We start from the raw sequence: 18,715 nt of genomic DNA, 5'->3' as shown, positions 1-18,715 counted from the left end.
GCGAAGAGACATTTCATCCTTCAACAAATTGTGGTGGCATACGAGGAAACATACACCAAATCTTTCCATGCAGAAATGAAGGCGTCTACTATTTACGTCGAGATTCATGTTTCAATTACTGCACGCGCCACTGTACTGTAGGCATGCAGCCCCAATTCATCCTCCTGCACAAGCAGAAAAAAGCAAGCACCAAATCAGACAAAAGCAAGCTGAGCAAATTATTCTACTGCTTGAGAGACAAGCTTTAGGCATTCACAGTGACCGGAAACAAAGCAAATGGAACTTCGTTAGGTGCTGAGCAGAAGTTTCAAACAAGTCCATTATGTAAAAAAGAACATTGGCCATATAGATGCTCAACGCGTACAAAAAGCGCCAGTAACCCACTTGAGCTTGGTTTTTTTTTTTTGCTTTAGCTTGTGTGGTCAAGATGCTGCTTGGTTGTACAGTCTTTGAATTCAGCAAAAGCTGCAGCCAGTGCCTCTTTTTTCCTCACACACATGACTTCCAGCAAAGATTTGCGGTCCAGGATTTATATTGACCATAATTTAATGTTGATACTTTTATTTCTACCATATATAGAATTTCTACATGGAGTCTTTTCAACAATTCCAGTTACGAGTCCAATTTCGTTTGTTCTCTGTGCCTGCTGAAAAGCAAATAGGGAGACATTTTAGAGAATAGTTTAAGACATATCACAACTGAATACAGGTTGCATGATCAAATAAACAAGAAATACAGGAGATGCCATCAAATGAAAACTCTACTATGATGTTAACTCAAGTCTGTAAGTAAGTTGTAGACAGAGCGGAATTGCGAAAGATACGAGTAGGCGTACACCATAGGTACGCCTTCAATTGCTTGTATCATTTTTCAACAGGCATGAGAAAAAGAAAAAAGAAAAATAGGCTGCCGACACTGAAGAAGAAAAACAGGTTGCCCAGCAGCAGCTGCCAAAGGGGCGTGCTAGCATCCGAAGAGCTAATAGGCAAGCAGCTGGCATAGATACGATGGAGAAAGACACTGAAGAACAGAGGACCTCAAAACACTAGTTAAGTATAAATACAGTTGAAGTGTGCGCTGAATCAAATCCCCAACCAAAAACAACATGCAAACACCAGGGAGCAAAATGGGAGCTCCCTTGACACCATTGATGTACCTTTGCCTACTGCTGGTGCCATGCCTTCTTCTCTTGCAAGAAGCACATGCGGCACGCCATGGAGGGATCTCACGGAGGTCTCAACGAATAGCCCTCCTCCGCTGGAAAGCTACACTTGCGAGCCCACCGCTGCAGATGAGCTCTTGGCAGGAAAACACAAGCTTGTGCAACTGGACGGGCATCATGTGCGCAGCTGTTCGCCATGGCCGCCGCAGGCCCTGGGTGGTCACCAACATCTCCCTGCCAGATGCTGTCATCCGTGGCCAGCTTGGTGAGCTCAACTTCTCAGCCCTTCCATTCCTCACATATATTGACCTCAGCAACAACAGTCTCCATGGTGCACTACCCGCTAGTATCAGCTGCCTGTCATCACTTTTGGAACTCTACCTTCCCTACAACCAGCTCACATGGAAAATTCCCGATGAGATTGGTGGCCTGCAAAGTCTGAGGGTGCTTGAGCTCTCATTTAACAGACTCACAGGACATATTCCTGCGTCTCTGGGCAACCTAACAATGTTAACTGATCTCGCCATTCACCAAACCATGGTATCAGGTCCCATTCCTGAGGAGATTGGAAGGCTTGTCAACCTGCAAATTCTACAGCTAAGCAATAGCATCTTAAGTGGCATAATACCAAAAACCCTTAGAAATCTGAGCCGGCTAAATACTTTGTACCTGTATGGTAATCAACTTTCAGGGCCTATACCACAAGAACTAGGCACGCTAGTCCATTTGCAAATTCTTGAGCTTAGTTCAAATAATTTTTCAGGTCCAATTCCAATCTCCATAACCAATCTCACTAAGATGAACCAACTTTTTCTCTTTGAAAATCAAATCACAGGTTCAATACCCCCAGAACTAGGCAAACTCACTAAGCTAAACCAACTTGTTCTCTACAAAAATCAAATAACAGGTTCAATACCCCCAGAACTAGGGAACCTCGCTATTCTAAACCAACTTGAACTCTATAGTAATCAAATAACTGGTTCAATACTCCCAGAACTACAGAATCTCACTGTGCTCAATGAACTTTCTCTCTATGCAAATCAAATCACAGGTCCAATACCCCCAGAACTAGGAAACCTCACTATGCTCAATGTACTTTATCTCTATACAAATGAAATCACAGGCGCAATACCTTTAGAATTGGGCATGTTATTGAATCTAAGAGAATTAGACTTGTCCGATAACCAAATATCTGGCTCTATTCCCCAAGAGATTGGCAATCTGATAAACCTCAAATATTTATACTTGTTTCAGAATCAAATTTCGGGCTCAATGCCTAGAACTTTTGGGAAGTTGCAAAGCATGCAAGAACTGCTAGTCTTTGATAACAACTTATCAGGTTCTCTTCCTCAAGAATTTGAAGATCTCATCAGCCTTGTTACACTTGAGTTGTCTAACAACTCATTTTCAGGACCTTTACCCTCAAATATTTGTTCAGGTGGCAAACTTCAAAATCTCATTGCCTTCTCTAATATGTTCAATGGCCCCATTCCAAGGAGTTTAAAGACATTTACGAGTTTGGTTGAAATTGACCTTCAATCGAACCATCTAATAGGAGATATATCTCAACACTTTGGTGTGTATCCACAACTCATAAAGATGATCTTGCAATCGAATAGACTCTCTGGGCACATCTCACCAAATATAGGTGCATGTACTCAACTAATGGTGCTACGTCTAGCACAAAATATGATCACGGGTTCCATACCTCCAGTCATTTCTAAATTGTCCAACCTAGAACAACTAAGACTCGATTCTAACCATCTCAGCGGTGAGATTCCACCAGAAATCTGCACTTTAGCAAATCTATATAACCTTAACTTATCATCAAACCAATTATCTGGATCCATACCTACACAGGTAGAAAAGCTAAGCAATCTAGGATACCTTGATATATCTGGGAACAGGATGAGTGGATTAATACCTAGGGAACTAGGGGCCTGCATGAAACTATTGTCCTTGAAGATCAACAACAACAACTTTAGTGGGAGTTTGCGTGGTGCGATTGGAAATTTAGCAGGCCTACAAATCATGTTAGATGTGAGCAACAATAACCTCAGTGGTCTGTTGCCGCAGCAACTCGGGAAGTTGGAGATGCTAGAATTTCTGAATTTATCACATAATCAGTTCAGCGGAAGCATCCCACCCTCCTTTGCAAGCATGGTGAGCCTGTCAACACTTGATGTGTCCTACAACAACTTGGAAGGACCAGTCCCAACAGCACGGCTACTTCAAAATGCTTCAACAAGTTGGTTTCTTCCCAATAAAGGTCTGTGTGGTAACCTTTCTGGCCTGCCACCTTGTTATTCAACTCCAGTAGCAGGTCACCATAAACGGAAGACACTTGCTTTGCTTTTGCCAATTGTTCTTGTTGTGGGTTTCAGCATTGTTGCTGCAATTGCCGTCATAATAATGCTTAGTCGTAATAATAGAAAACAACAAGAAAGTGTTACTGCTGAAGGAAGGGACCTATTCTCTGTTTGGAATTTTGATGGAAGATTAGCATTTGATGATATTGTAAGGGCAACCGAAGACTTCGACGAGAAGTACATCATTGGAACAGGAGGATATGGCAAAGTCTATAAGGCACAACTCCAAGACGGGCATATAGTTGCTGTGAAGAAGCTTCATCAGACTGAAGAAGAGTTGGATGACGAAAGAAGATTTCAAAGTGAAATGGAAATCTTATCACAGATCCGACAACGAAGCATCGTCAAAACGTATGGATTCTGCTCCCATCCAGTGTATAAATTTCTTGTCTATGAGTACATTCAGAGGGGCAGCCTCCACGGGACATTGGAAAATGAGGAGCTAGCAAAGGAACTAGATTGGCAGAAGAGAATAACTCTTGCAACTGATGTGGCTCAGGCAATATCTTATTTGCACCATGAATGCAGTCCACCCATAATCCATCGAGATATCACGAGTAACAACATCTTGCTTGATATAACCTTCAGGGCTTTTGTCTCGGATTTTGGCACAGCAAGGATTCTCAAGCCCGATTCATCAAATTGGAGTGCACTAGCAGGAACATATGGCTACATAGCTCCTGGTATGTACAAGTATAACCTTTCTTCTTACATCATAAAAATTCATCTCAGTTCATTTGTTCCTCATTCTAATGTTTTGATTTTGTGCAGAACTATCATACACATCTGTTGTGACAGAGAAATGTGATGTATATAGCTTTGGCGTGGTTATGCTAGAGCTAGTGATGGGAAAGCATCCAAGGGATAAATTAGACATTAGTTTGCCAAGCGAGAAACAAGCTATGTTGGTGAAAGATATTCTGGACCAACGACCGACCACCCCAACAATAACAGAAGAGAATAACTTATCTCTTCTCATTAAGCTGGCCTTTTCTTGCTTGGAATCTTCTCCACAAGCAAGGCCAACCATGCGGGAGGCATACCAAACACTCATCAAGCGACCCTCTTCTAGCTCATGTCGTGTGCCTTTCAGTGCACTTACACTATAACAAGTAAGGGGTTCCTGTTGATATATGATCTGAATTTTAGTGAGAAGCCAGGTTCTATCGTAGCGGAAGCTAATTTAGGTTTCTGTTTTGCCTCGAGTCACTCATATGCCACCTATATATGTTGAAGTATGTAATCATGTCGTGTCATCTCTAGATTTTATTTCTAGCAAAAATAAGAACCGGTCCATGCAGCGTGAGCGTGTTCATGACATGGCCGGATCAATAGCTGCATGTTGTTACGACCGGCTCATGGGATGGCACGAGTACTGGCCGTAGCGGCTTAGAACTTGAGGCATGATCAAGGGAAGTAGGATGGCACGTCCATGAAGCTTGATCATGGTGCACGAATAGGATCCTTATGTAGTTAATTGAGCTAATGAGCTATTTAAATAAAGAGGAGAACAAAGCAAAGCAGAAAAGTTGCAACATTTTACACGACGCAAATATCCTGAGTGTTCACTGATTCTTCTCCTTCCCCTCTCTGCTCCAATAATATATACCTCGGGATGAGTTCATATGTCTCATCCTGAAGACAACGGTGGGAGACAGTACCTGCCTGCGGGGGTGAGATGTGCTACTCTGGTCTATGCTTTCGCAGCGGTTGCAGGTGCCAGTACCCCTACTGCTGGAAGCGCCCAACGCCTCCTGCTTGAAGCCCTCCCATGCATGCATCAACCCTAAAATGTTGGAACGACTATATATGTACGCCGTGGTCGCATGCTTTCTTTCTCAAGCTACCACTATACACGAATGTGAACTATGGTATGTGTGGCTCTCGTGCCTGCAGTCAGGAGATGTGGATAAGAGCGTGGTGGTGTTGAAATACCTATGTTGGGTGGTTAAATAAATGGCATGCGTGTTGTATGTGTTATGTCTCGTGTAACTCAAATATATACATTTGTACTATGTTCATGTGGTTATAAATGTCTGCTTGCCGCAAGTTTTGCATCTTTCATCATGCATATCGACTCGGGTTCCTCCTACATGCATATACGAATTGATCATTCCCTCGAAATGCTAAAGAACGTATATTCCTGTTGAGTGATGAGATAGCGACTGGCCCGCCACAACTTGTACAGGCATGCTTCGTCCTCCAAACTAATACTCCCTCCGTTCCAAATTACTTGTCGTGGTTTTAGTTAATTTAAACTAAAACCACGACAAGTAATTTGGAACGGAGGGAGTACATTCAATAATGTGTAGTCACATTGAGGAACAGAAGAGTGATCAAGCCCCGTATAAATTAATTTGTGTCCAGCTTTTACCATTCAACATCCTAAAGGCTCCAAACCTCCATATAAGCCAATCAAGTCTTCTTCAAGAGGCATAAAATACAAACTATGAAAAATCCAGTCTACTTACCGACCCTTGGTGGCGCAAAGATGGCTGAGGCGACTGGGGCGACACCCCGGGCGACTCCCAGGGCGATTCCCCGGGGGACCGCGGAGGCCGGCACCGCGCCGTGCCTTCCCGCGGCGGCTGCTCGAGCGGGCATCGGCGGCCGTTTTGGGGCTCTGTTGGATACGGACGACGAGGATGGCGCCGGAGACAACAAGGACTCAGAAGGTTCGCCGCAGTCGCCTACGCCTTCGGATTTGATATGCGATCTATTTCATGCAGGTTATGATGAAGATGATGTGGCCAAGACCGTAGACACGGTGGTGCCGGTGGAGGATCCGGCGCGGGTGGGGCTTCATCCGGACGAGAGGAAGGAATTGGTGCGACGTGTCGTTCATCGGAGAAATGCGGCATCGGCGGTCAGGCCATGGAAGGGCCCTTTACCTAAGGTTGGCCTCCCAAATCTTACTCTGTTCGACATGATTAGGCCGGATTCGTGGATTACTGTTAAGAAAAGAAAGAACGGGAAGCGGAGGGGCGTGCGTCCGGCGCCGGCGGCGGCCATGGCGTCCGCAGTGCCCTCCCAGATCGCTGAGATGCGATTGGCTCGTTTGAATTACTTGGTGGGCTGCGATGGGCCGACTTTGTGTCGGTCGGGGATGCGAGGAGATGGGCCTGGGATGGCTGGGTATGTGGCCCAGGCTGGACCGGACCCGAGTCCCTCACGTAGCGATCCCCCATGCACGTACGCATCGATCTATCCTTCTTCTGCTACCGCGCCGTCGGCTACTATCGCTAGGGTTCCTAGGCGCGGGACTCCGGGCTTCCCAGCGTGCGGTTCGGGTCGGGCGAGGAGGATCTCACCTCTCAAGGTTATGGCTGGCCGCGGGGCGGCAGCGCCGCCGGCCAAAAAAACCACCGCGGCGGCTCCCTCAGGTCGGGATGGGGCTGCTCCGCTGACGGCTGCGGCTGCCGGACGTGGGGCACCGGTGCCAACTGGCCAGAGGCAGCCGGCGGGTGATGGCACGGTGCCCGGCTTCCCTGGTCGCGGCGCTGGCAATCTGGGTACCCAGCGGTCAGGGCATATGCAGCAGCTGCCTTCGGCCGGTCGGGGCGGGCCGCAACCTCCGGCACCAGGCATGGCCGCCGTGCAGACGGCTGCGGGTCGGGGCGGGGCTCGGCCCTCGGCGCCGGGCGCGGCGGCACCGGGTCTGGGTGGTGCGGTCACAGGAGCTACGCCAACTATCGGCAACTAGCCTCGTGCCAAGCCTCCGCCGCACTACGTCGCGCGGCCCGCTCAGGATCGTTCGGGATCGGCGCAAACGAGACAGAGTTCCAACACTACAGCGTCCTATGATCCGCCCCGAGGTCAGTGGGGGGATGATGGTTCTGACGCGTATGGAGATGGACAGCATCGTGGGTCTTCATCCACGGGTGGCGGCCGTGGTTATGCCTGGCAGAGTGACGGGTCTGCTGAGAGACCGTTTCTCGGCCCGGCAGGTGGTTTCGTTGAGGGGGCTTCCGTCCCGGATCACCGTCAGAGAGGAGGCTTTCGTGGCCATCGTGGTGGTCGGGGTGGGGGCCGTGGGAGATTCCGCCGACCGCCCCCGCCCAGGGCTGTTGATCCCGCGGCGTCCACAACGGAAGATGACCATACTCCCACCGAGTCCCAGGAGATGGAGGTGATGAACGCCGTGTTCAGTGTCGAGGTTCCTGAGGCTGGGACGGTGGACGAGGCTACTGAAAGGGTGTCCAAATATGCACGAAAGAAGGAAAGGATGCTTTGTTACCGCTGTGGTGAGAAGGGTCACTTCATTGCTGAATGTGTGGCCCAGCTATGCGAGACGTGTGGCAAGCCTGTACATGACTCGGGGGAGTGCCCGTTGTTGCGTGACCTGCCTCCGACGCTGAATATTTATGGAGTCTATTGTGCTGAGCTCATGTTTTTTGAGTCCCCGGCGGCGAGAGAGGTCCCGGAGGATACCCTGAGCTTGACTTCCGGGATTGTGAAAGCAACCCAGGGCGACATGACTGAGGCACAGATTGTGAGGAGGCTTCAGGAGTTGGCTCCCGGGGATTTTCGATGGGATTTGGTGCTTATCGAGGACAGGTCTTTTAAGGTTGAGTTCCCAACTGTGGATGATTTGCAGAGATTGTTGAGCTTTGGCTTGTGTCGAGTTCCCGGTACTACGTGTATCCTGGAGTTCCATGAGTGGAAGCAGGTTGAGCCTAAGGGGAAGCCGCTTACGCAGGTCTGGTTGCGGTTTACAGGGGCTCCTTCTAAGCCTCTGTAGGACGCTCGAGTGGTGGCTAGTATGGGTATCATGGTGGGGAAGACAGAAAAAGTGGATATGGCTTTCACACGTGCCCATGGGGTGGCCCGGATATTAGTGAGTGTTCTAGATATTGAGTTCGTGCCCGATAAGGTCAACTGGACTTACAGGGGAGTGGTGTTCCCGCTAGACATCGAGTTTGAGGACACGGATTTATTTGATGATGCGGTTAATGGTAACGATGTTGACATGCAGGACAGTGATGGCAATGCCGGGGCAAAGGGGGCACCGTCAGATGAGCCCACGCATGAGGGGTCTAATGGTTCTTCTCAATTGCCCGGGGATGGGACCGGGGTTGAGCCTGCACCTTCCCCCGCGGTGCCCATGAATACTCTGCGTTTTGGGTCCTTTGAGCCAGCCTCGGCACCTCCCCGACTATGGAGTGACCGGGTAGACTCTGATGATTGTCTTGAGCACACGCTCCCCCCGTTGGAGTTCGAGGGGGATGCTGGTTTGTTTGCTGGACGGCCGGCCAGGTCAATGGTCAGCGCCACGGAGAGGAGTCCGGAGGGAGCTTCTCTTGTCCTGGCGCCCCATGTGGACACGACTCCGGTGTCGGCATCTACGGGCAAGGTGGGTCGTGGGGGAGGAGCTTCGGGGCAGGTGGCCTCGCCTTCTCCCCACCCCACCACGCTCCTGGCGGCGTCGGTCACGCCGGCCCCGTGTGGGTCGGCCGGTACGAGGAGCGGGAGCCCGAGGCAGGCGGCCTCAGCTCCTGCTTCCCTGATAGTGGCGGTAACCACCACGGCAGCAGCGGCGCTGGGGGGTGTTGGGGCAGGAGGCCTTGGCTCCTCCTTCGCCCTCAACGATCAGGAGGACCGTCTCTCCCTCGCCAATGGCTCATACGTCTGAGCCGGTGGCTGAGGTCGGAGGAGGGCGCGGGCAGGCGGCCCCCGTCATCTCTTCTTCGCTCCTACCCATGACCAGGGTCCCTAGTGTGGGACTCCCGTCTAAGGGGATCGGGAGCCCGCAGACGCCTTCTCTGGTAACCCCGGTAGAGCCTTTGAGGGACTCTATGCCTGGTGTTACTAGGGAGGAGGTTGTCGCGTTTGGCGGGATCCCGGACCCTATCACCGAGGGGCGACGGATGAGTGCTCGCATCCTCAACATTCCCGAGGTAGATGATATGCAGCAGCGGTGCGCTATGAGGGCAGCCAAGCTTCAGGAGGCTGCTTTGTCTTCCGGTATGTTCGTCAACCTATCTAATTCCTTGTTGCATTTTTCTAATGAGGAGATTATAAATAATGCAAACCAATTAGGAGTTTCACTAGGGGCTACGGATAGTGAGGTTTCCAATTCGGTGAATGATTTATTAGATTTGGAGGCGGAACGTGCCTTAGAGACTATTCGTAACCTTGCAGCCGTTAAACCAATGAAGGATGATGAGATTGATGCGTTAGGGGTCAGAGTGCTAGATTCTCTATGTGCGGATTTAGCACCACCCAATCATGGCTCTGACGAAGATGATATACCCCTAGAGATTGATGATAGTAACATTTATGAACCCGGTTATGAGGACCGGGCGACAGAACCTAGTAAACCTAAGTGTAAGTGGAATCGGAAGATCTATCCCGATTCCGCAGTTCGTAGGAGTGCTAGGATTCGTACCACTAAAAAATTCCATGATGAATTATGAGAGGAATATTTTGGAATAGCAGAGGTCTGAAGGACTTGGCTAAAAGAAGATTGCTTGCTGAGGCAGCTTTAGAGCAGAGGTTAGATTTTGTTGCTCTATCGGAGACGGGTAGAGATAACTTTGCACCCCAGTTTCTCTCTTCTTTGGTGGGTGGTATTGATTTTGATTGGCATTGCCTCCCTCCGCGAGGAAGGTCGGGTGGTATCTTACTGGGTGTGAGATGCGATTCGCTTGAAGTCCGAAGTGTAGTGATGGGCGACTTCGCGGTGAAGTTTCGAGTCAGGTCTAGGATAGATGGTTTTAACTGGGCTTTGGTGGCGGTGTATGGTGCCGCACACCCCGATCTTAAAGCGGAGTTTCTGGCGGACCTGGTTCGTATTTGTGGGTCAGAACAGCTTCCAATTTTAGTTGGAGGTGATTTCAATATCATCAGGAGGAGAGAGGAGAAGAACAATGATAATTTTGACGGCAGATGGTCGTTCATGTTCAATACCATTATTGAAAGCTTGGATCTGAGAGAGATAGAGCTTTCGGGTAGAAAGTTCACCTGGGCTAATGCTCTGCCACACCCAACCTATGAAAAACTTGATCGAGTGCTTGCGAGCGTGGAGTGGGAACAAAAGTTCCCTCTGGTGACGGTGCAAGCTCTTTCAAGGGGCATATCTGATCATACCCCATTGTTCGTGGACTCAGGTGAGCAGAACCATGTGGGTAACAAGAACACCATATCCTTCGAGATGTCATGGTTTGAACGTGAGGGGTTCTTGGATTTGATTGCCCGGGAGTGGGATAGAGGTCCTGGAGGCAAGACTGCGTTAGAGCGTTGGCAGAATAAAATTAGGCATTTAAGGAGTTTCTTACGGGGTTGGGCTAAGAACCTCAGTGGTGTGTATAAGATGGAAAAGGATAGACTCCTTGCTCTTATACAGGCCCTGGACATACAGGCCGAATCCAATATCCTAACGCCAACTGGGATTTAGGCTAAAAATGAGGCGGAGACGAGGTTGAAAGAACTGCTCCGCGAAGAAGAATTGAAGTGGGCTTTGCGTGCTAAAATCTGCAAAGTAGTCCAAGGGGACGCGAATACTCAGTTCTTCCATTTGATAGCCAATGGCAAGCACAGAAAGAAGCGTATCTTTCAGCTTGAGCAAGACGAGGGTACCATTTTAGGCCAGGACAACCTAAAAACATATATTATCGAATATTATAAGCAGTTGTTTGGACCTCCGAAGGATAATTGTGTGTCCCTCGATGAGTCCAGGACTGAGGATGTGCCTCAGCTATCGGCTGCCGATAATGATATTCTGGTTGCCCCGTTCTCGGAGAAGGAGGTGTTTGATGCTATTGCACAGATGAAAAACAATAAGGCTCCCGGACCTGATGGATTCCCGGCAGAGTTCTACAAAAAGTGCTGGCACATTATTAAGGGGGATTTAATACCTATGTTCAATGATCTGTTTTGTGGCCAGCTTCAATTATTTCACTTGAATTTTGGGACTATCACACTGCTTCCCAAGAAGACGGACGCGGTGAGGATTGAGCAATTCAGGCCGATCTGTCTCCTCAATGTCAGTTTCAAAATTTTCACCAAGGTCGGGACAAACAGACTCACACAGATTGCGCATTCTGTGGTGCAGCAGTCTCAAACTGCCTTCATGCCGGACAGAAATATCCTTGAAGGGGTGGTCGTCCTGCATGAAACACTCCATGAAATCCATTCCAAAAAATTAGATGGAGTAATTTTTAAGGTGGATTTCGAGAAAGCGTACGATAAGGTCAAATGGCCATTCCTCCAACAGTCATTGCGTATGAAAGGTTTTGATGAAGCCTGGCGCCGACAGGTTGAATCATTTACGCAAAAAGGTAGTGTGGGAATTAAAGTTAATGATGACATAGGCATTACTTCCAGACACATAAAGGCCTAAGACAAGGAGATCCGATGTCCCCTATCTTGTTCAACATTGTGGTGGACATGTTAGCAATTTTGATAGGAAGGGCTAAGGAAAATGGTCAAGTAGGTGGATTGGTACCTCATCTAATTGATGGAGGTGTATCCATCCTTCAGTACGCTGATGATACAATCATCTTTATGGAGCATGACTTGGCCAAGGCGAGAAATATGAAGCTGGTGCTATGCCTATTTGAACAATTGACCGGGTTAAAGATTAACTTTCATAAGAGCGAGCTGTTCTGCTTTGGTAGGGCCAAAGATGAACAGGAGGCTTATAGGCAATTGTTTGGGTGTGAGTTGGGCGAGGTACCCTTCTCTTACCTGGGGATTCCAATCCACCATCATAGGCTGACTAACAGAGAGTGGAAGTGCATCGAGGATCGGTTTGAGAAAAAAATGAGTTGTTGGAAGGGTAAGCTCATGTCATACGGAGGCCGATTAATCCTGATTAACTCGGTGCTCACGAGTATGCCAATGTTTCTCCTATCGTTCTTTGAGGTCCCAGTTGGGGTTAGGAAGAGACTGGACTTCTATCGATCGCGCTTCTTTTGGCAGGGTGATGAGCTTAAAAGAAAATATCGGCTTGCTAAATGGGACATCATCTATAGACCGAAAGACCAAGGGGGTCTAGGTATTGAGAATCTAGAAGTTAAGAATAAATGTCTTCTTAGCAAGTGGCTGTGGAAGCTCTCATTGGAGAATGACGCTATGTGGGCTCAAATCCTTCGCATCAAGTACCTCCAGACAAAAACTTTGTCTCAGGTCACTGTCAGGCCGACCGATTCGCCTTTCTGGAAAGGCTTGATGAGAGTCAAACAGTCGTTGTTTAATAGGACGAAGTTTGTTATTGGAAACGGCACGAGTACACGTTTCTGGGAGGATACTTGGCTCGGCGAGACACCCTTGGCCATCCAATATCCGTCGTTATACCGTATTGCGCAACGATGTGAGGTGTTCGTTGCATCGGTCTTTCAATCGATCCCCCTTAATATTCAGTTCCGACGAACGTGTTGGAAATATGCCCTAGAGGCAATAATAAATTGATTATTATTATATTTCCTTGTTCATGATAATCATTTATTATCCATGTTATAATTGTATTGACAGGAAACTCAGATACATGTGTGGATACATAGACAACACCATGTCCCTAGTAAGCCTCTAGTTGACTAGCTCGTTGATCAATAGATGGTTACGGTTTCCTGACCATGGACATTGGATATCATTGATAACGGGATCACATCATTAGGAGAATGATGTGATGGACAAGACCCAATCCTAAGCCTAGCACAAGATTGTGTAGTTCATATGCTAAAGCTTTTCTAATGTCAAGTATCACTTCCTTAGACCATGAGATTGTGCAACTCCCGGATACCGTAGGAATGCTTTGGGTGTACCAAACGTCACAACGTAACTGGGTGACTATAAAGGTGCACTACAGGTATCTCCGAAAGTGTCTGTTGGGTTGGCACGAATCGAGACTGGGATTTGTCACTCCGTGTAAGCGGAGAGGTATCTCTGGGCCCACTCGGTAGGACATCATCATAATGTGCACAATGTGATCAAGGAGTTGATCACGGGATGATGTGTTACGGAACGAGTAAAGAGACTTGCCGGTAACGAGATTGAACAAGGTATCGGGATACCGACGATCGAATCTCGGGCAAGTACAATACCGCTAGACAAAGGGAATTGTATACGGGATTGACTGAGTCCTTGACATCGTGGTTCATCCGATGAGATCATCGTGGAACATGTGGGAGCCAACATGGGTATCCAGATCCCGCTGTTGGTTATTAACCGGAGAACGTCTCGGTCATGTCTGCATGTCTCCCGAACCCGTAGGGTCTACACACTTAAGGTTCGATGACGCTAGGGTTATAAAGGAAGCTTGTATGTGGTTACCGAATGTTGTTCGGAGTCCCGGATGAGATCCTGGACGTCACGAGGAGTTCCGGAATGGTCCGGAGGTAAAGATTTATATATAGGAAGTCCTATTTCGGCCATCGGGACAAGTTTCGGGGTCATCGGTATTGTACCGGGACCACCGGAAGGGTCCCGGGGGCCCACCGGGTGGGGCCACCTATCCCGGAGGGTCCCATGGGCTGAAGTGGGAAGGGATCCAGCCCAAAGTGGGCTGGGGCGCCACTTCCCCTAGGGCCCATGCGCCTAGGGTGAAGGGGGAACCCTAAGGAAGAGTCCCAAGGAGGGAAGGCACCTCCTAGGTGCCTTGGGGGGTAGGGAAACCTCCCCTGGCCGCCGGCCCCTAGGAGATTGGATCTCCTAGGGCTGGCGCACCCCCCCTTGGGCTCCCTATATATTGTGAGGGTAGGAGGGCCTCTTGAGACACAACTTTTGCCTTTGGTGCAGCCCCTCCCTCTCTCCCAAGTCCTTCTCCTCTTCTGCGGTGCTTGGCGAAGCCCTGCAGGATTGCCACGCTCCTCCATCACCACCACGCCGTTGTGCTGCTGCTGGATGGAGTCTTCCTCAACCTCTCCCTCTCTCCTTGCTGGATCAAGGCGTGGGAGATGTCACCGGGCTGTACATGTGTTGAACGCGGAGGTGCCGTCCGTTCGGCACTTGGTCATCGGTGATTTGGATCACGACGAGTACGACTCCATCAACCCCGTTCACTTGAACGCTTCCTCTTAGCGATCTACAAGGGTATGTAGATGCACTCTGCTTCCCCTCGTTGCTAGTTTCTCCATAGATAGATCTTGGTGACACGTAGGAAAATTTTGAATTTCTGCTACGTTCCCCAACAGTGGCATCATGAGCCAGGTCTATTGCATAGATTCTATGCACGAGTAGAACACAAAGTAGTTGTGGGCATTGATTTTGTACAATATGCTTGCCGTTACTAGTCTTATCTTGATTCGGCGGCATCGTGGGATGAAGCGGCCCGGACCAACCTTACACGTACTCTTACGTGAGACCGGTTCCACCGACAAACATGCACTAGTTGCATAAGGTGGCTGGCGGGTGTCTGTCTCTCCCACTTTAGTCGGATCGGATTCGATGAAAAGGGTCCTTATGAAGGGTAAATAGCAATTGGCAGATCACGTTGTGGTCTTTTCGTAGGTAAGAAACGTTCTTGCTAGAAACCCATAGCAGCCACGTAAAACATGCAAACAACAATTAGAGGACGTCTAACTTGTTTTTGCAGGGTATGCTATGTGATGTGATATGGCCAAAGGATGTGATGAATGATATATGTGATGTATGAGATTGATCATGTTCTTGTAATAGGAATCACGACTTGCATGTCGATGAGTATGACAACCGGCAGGAGCCATAGGAGTTGTCTTAATTTATTTATGACCTGCGTGTCAACATAAACGTCATGTAATTACTTTACTTTATTGCTAACCGTTAGCTGTAGTAATAGAAGTAATAGATGACGTGACAACTTCAAGAAGACACGATGATGGAGATCATGTTGTCATGCCGGTGACAAGATGATCATGGAGCCCCAAGATGGAGATCAAAGGAGCTATATGATATTGGCCATATCATGTCACTATTATTTGATTGCATGTGATGTTTATCATGTTTATACATCTTATTTGCTTAGAACGACGGTAGTAAATAAGATGATCCCTTACAACAATTTCAAGAAGTGTTCTCCCCTAACTGTGCACCGTTGCTACAGTTCGTCATTTCGAAGCACCACGTGATGATCGGGTGTGATAGATCCTTACGTTCACATACAACGGGTGTAAGACAGTTTTACACATGCAAAAACACTTAGGGTTAACTTGACGAGCCTAGCATGTACAGACATGGCCTCGGAACACAGAAGACCGAAAGGTCGAGCATGAGTCGTATAGAAGATACGATCAACATGAAGATGTTCACCGACGTTGACTAGTCCGTCTCACGTGATGATCGGACACGGCCTAGTTGACTCGGATCATGTAATCACTTAGATGACTAGAGGGATGTCTATCTGAGTGGGAGTTCATAAGATGAACTTGTTTATCCTGAACATAGTCAAAAGGATTTTGCAAATTATGTCGTAGCTCGCGCTTTAGTTCTACTGTTTAGATATGTTCCTAGAGAAAAATTAGTTGAAAGTTGATAGTAGCAATTATGTGGACTAGGTCCGTAAACTGAGGATTGTCCTCATTGCTTCTTAGAAGGCTTATGTCCTTAATGCACCGCTTAGTGTGCTGAACCTCGAACGTTGTCTGTGGATGTTGCGAATATCTGACATACACGTTTTGATAACTACATGATAGTTCAGTTAAACGGTTTAGAGTTGAGGCACCGAAGACGTTTTTGAAACGTCACGAAACATATGAGGTGTTTCGAGAGCTGAAATTGGAATTTCAGGCTCGTGCCCACGTCAAGAGGTATAAGACCTCTGACGATTTTCTTAGCCTGCAAACTAAGGGAGAAAAGCTCAATTGTTGAGCTTGTGCTCAGATTGTCTGAGTACAACAATCATTTGAATCGAGTGGGAGTTGATCTTCCAGATAAGATAGTGATGTTTCTCCGAAGTCATTACCACCAAGCTGCTAGAGCTTCGTGATGAACTATAATATATCAGGGACATATATGATGATCCTTGAGATATTCGCGATGTTTGACACCAAAGTAGAAATCAAGAAGGAGCATCAATTGTTGATGGTTGGTGAAACCACTAGTTTCAAGAATGGCAAGGGCAAGAAGGGATACTTCATGAAACGGCAATTCAGCTGCTGCTCTAGTGAAGAGACCCAAGGTTGAACCCAAACCCGAGACTAAGTGCTTCTGTAATAAGGGGAACAACCACTGGAGCAGAATTACCCAAGATACTTGGTAGATGAGAAGGCTGGCAAGGTCGATAGAAGTATATTGGATATACATTGTGTTGATGTGTACTTTACTAGTACTCCTAGTAGCACCAGGGTATTAGATACCGGTTCGGTTGCTAAGTGTTAGTAACTCGAAATAAAAGCTACGGAATAAACGGAGACTAGCTAAAGGTGAGCTGACGATATGTGTTGGAAGTGTTTCCAATGTTGATATGATCAAACATCGCACGCTCCCTCTACCATCGAGATTGGTGCTTGCGTTGAGCATAGACATGATTGGATTATGTCTATTGCAATACGGTTATTCATTTAAGGAGAATAATGGTTACTCTGTTTATTTGAATAATACCTTCAATGGTCTTTCACCTAGAATGAATGGTTTATTGAATCTCGATCGTAGTGATACACATGTTCATGCCAAAAGATATAAGATAGTATTGATAGTACCGCCTACTTGTGGCACTGCCATGTAAGTCATATCGGTATAAAACGCATGAAGAAGCTCCATGTTGATGGATCTTTGGACTCACTCATTTTTGAAAAGTTTGAGACATGCGAACCATGTCTATTGGTGTATATGCATGAAGAAACTCCATGCAAATGGACCGTTTGGACGCACTTGATTTTGAATCACTTGAGACATGCAAATCATACCACATGGGCAAGATGACTGAAAGCTTCGTTTTCAGTAAAATGGAACTAGAAAGCAACTTGTTGGAAGTAATACATTTTGATGTGTGCAGTCCAATGAGTGCTGAGGCATGTAGTGGATATCGTTATGTTCTTACTTCACAGATGATTTGAGTAGATGTTGAGTATATTTACTTGATGAATCATGAGTCTGAATTATTGAAAGGTTCAAGCAATTTCAGGGTGAAGTTGAAAGATCGTCGTGACAAGAGGATAAAAGATCTATGATATGATCATAGAGATGAATATCTGAATTACGAGTTTGGCACAGAATTAAAACATTGTGGAAATTGTTTCACAACTAATGCAGCCTGGAACACCATAGTGTGATGGTGTGTCCGAACATCATAACTGCACCCTATTGGATATGATGCATACCATGATGTCTCTTATCGAATTACCACGATAGTTTATGGGTTAGGCATTAGAGACAACCACATTCACTTGAAATAGGGCACCACGTAATTCCGATGAGATGACACCGTATGAACTATGGTTTAAAGAAACCTAAGCTATCATTACTTAAAAGTTTGGGGCTGCGACGCTTATGTGAAAAAGTTTCAGGCTGATAAGATCAAACCCAAAGCGGATAAATGCATCTTCATAGGACACCTAAAACAGTTGGGTATACCTCCTGTCTCAGATTCGAAAGCAATAAGGGATTGTTTCTAGAATCGGGTCCTTTCACGAGGAAAAGTTTCTCTCGAAAGAATTGAGTGGGAGGATGGTGGAGACTTGATGAGGTTATTGAACCGTTACTTCAACTAGTGTATAGCAGGGCACAAAGAGTTGTTCCTGTGGCACCTACACCAATTGAAGTGGAAGCTTATGATAGTGATCATGAAACTTCAGATCAAGTCACTACCAAACCTCGTAGGATGACAAGGATGCGTACTACTTCAGAGTGGTACGTAGTCCTGTCTTGGAAGTCATGTTGCTAGACAACGATGAACCTACGAGCTATGGAGAAGCGGTGGTGGGCCCGGATTCCGATAAATGGCTCGAGGCCATAAAATCCAAGAGAGGATCCATGTATGAAAACAAAGTGTAGACTTTGGCAGAACGGCTCGATGGTTGTGAGGCTGTTGAGTACAGATGGATTTTAAAAGGAAGACGGACAATGATGGTAAGTATCACCATTAAGAAAGCTCGACTTGTCGTTAAGATGTTTTCTGACAAGTTCAAGGAGTTGACTATGATGAGAATTTTTCACTCGTAGCGATGCTAAGAGTCTGTTGGAATTATATTAGCGATTACTGCATTATTTATGAAATCTTGCAGATAGGATGTCAAAACATTGTTTCCTCGACGATTTTCTTGAGGAAAGG

The 18,715-nt window shown here is 47.2% G+C and overlaps 1 protein-coding gene and 1 pseudogene across 1 annotated transcript; both read left to right on the top strand.

The window, feature by feature from the left end:
- The first annotated feature begins 1,101 nt into the window (after positions 1-1,101).
- On the top strand, positions 1,102-4,719 carry LOC125541567 (uncharacterized). Its single transcript, XM_087543565.1, has 2 exons — positions 1,102-4,214; positions 4,303-4,719. The coding sequence occupies exons 1-2, from the start codon at positions 1,106-1,108 to the stop codon at positions 4,638-4,640; spliced, it is 3,447 nt and encodes a 1,148-aa protein (XP_087399691.1). The 5' UTR covers positions 1,102-1,105; the 3' UTR covers positions 4,641-4,719.
- A 1,303-nt stretch (positions 4,720-6,022) lies between these two features.
- LOC147988230 (uncharacterized) lies at positions 6,023-9,163 on the top strand (annotated as a pseudogene).
- The last annotated feature ends 9,552 nt before the right edge of the window (positions 9,164-18,715 follow it).

The sequence above is a fragment of the Triticum urartu genome, chromosome 1A (assembly GCF_056163025.1).
Source record: "Triticum urartu cultivar PI428250 chromosome 1A, HENAU_Tu73, whole genome shotgun sequence".
NCBI classification, from domain to species: domain Eukaryota; kingdom Viridiplantae; phylum Streptophyta; class Magnoliopsida; order Poales; family Poaceae; genus Triticum; species Triticum urartu.
This window is presented reverse-complemented; position numbering and strand designations above follow the sequence as displayed.

Coding starts and splice junctions, on each gene's coding strand:
- LOC125541567 (XM_087543565.1), top strand. CDS start 1,106: ATGCAAACACCAGGGAGCAAAATGGGAGCTCCCTTGACACCATTGATG. Junction 4,215..4,302: donor ATATGGCTACATAGCTCCTG/GTATGTACAAGT, acceptor GATTTTGTGCAG/AACTATCATACACATCTGTT.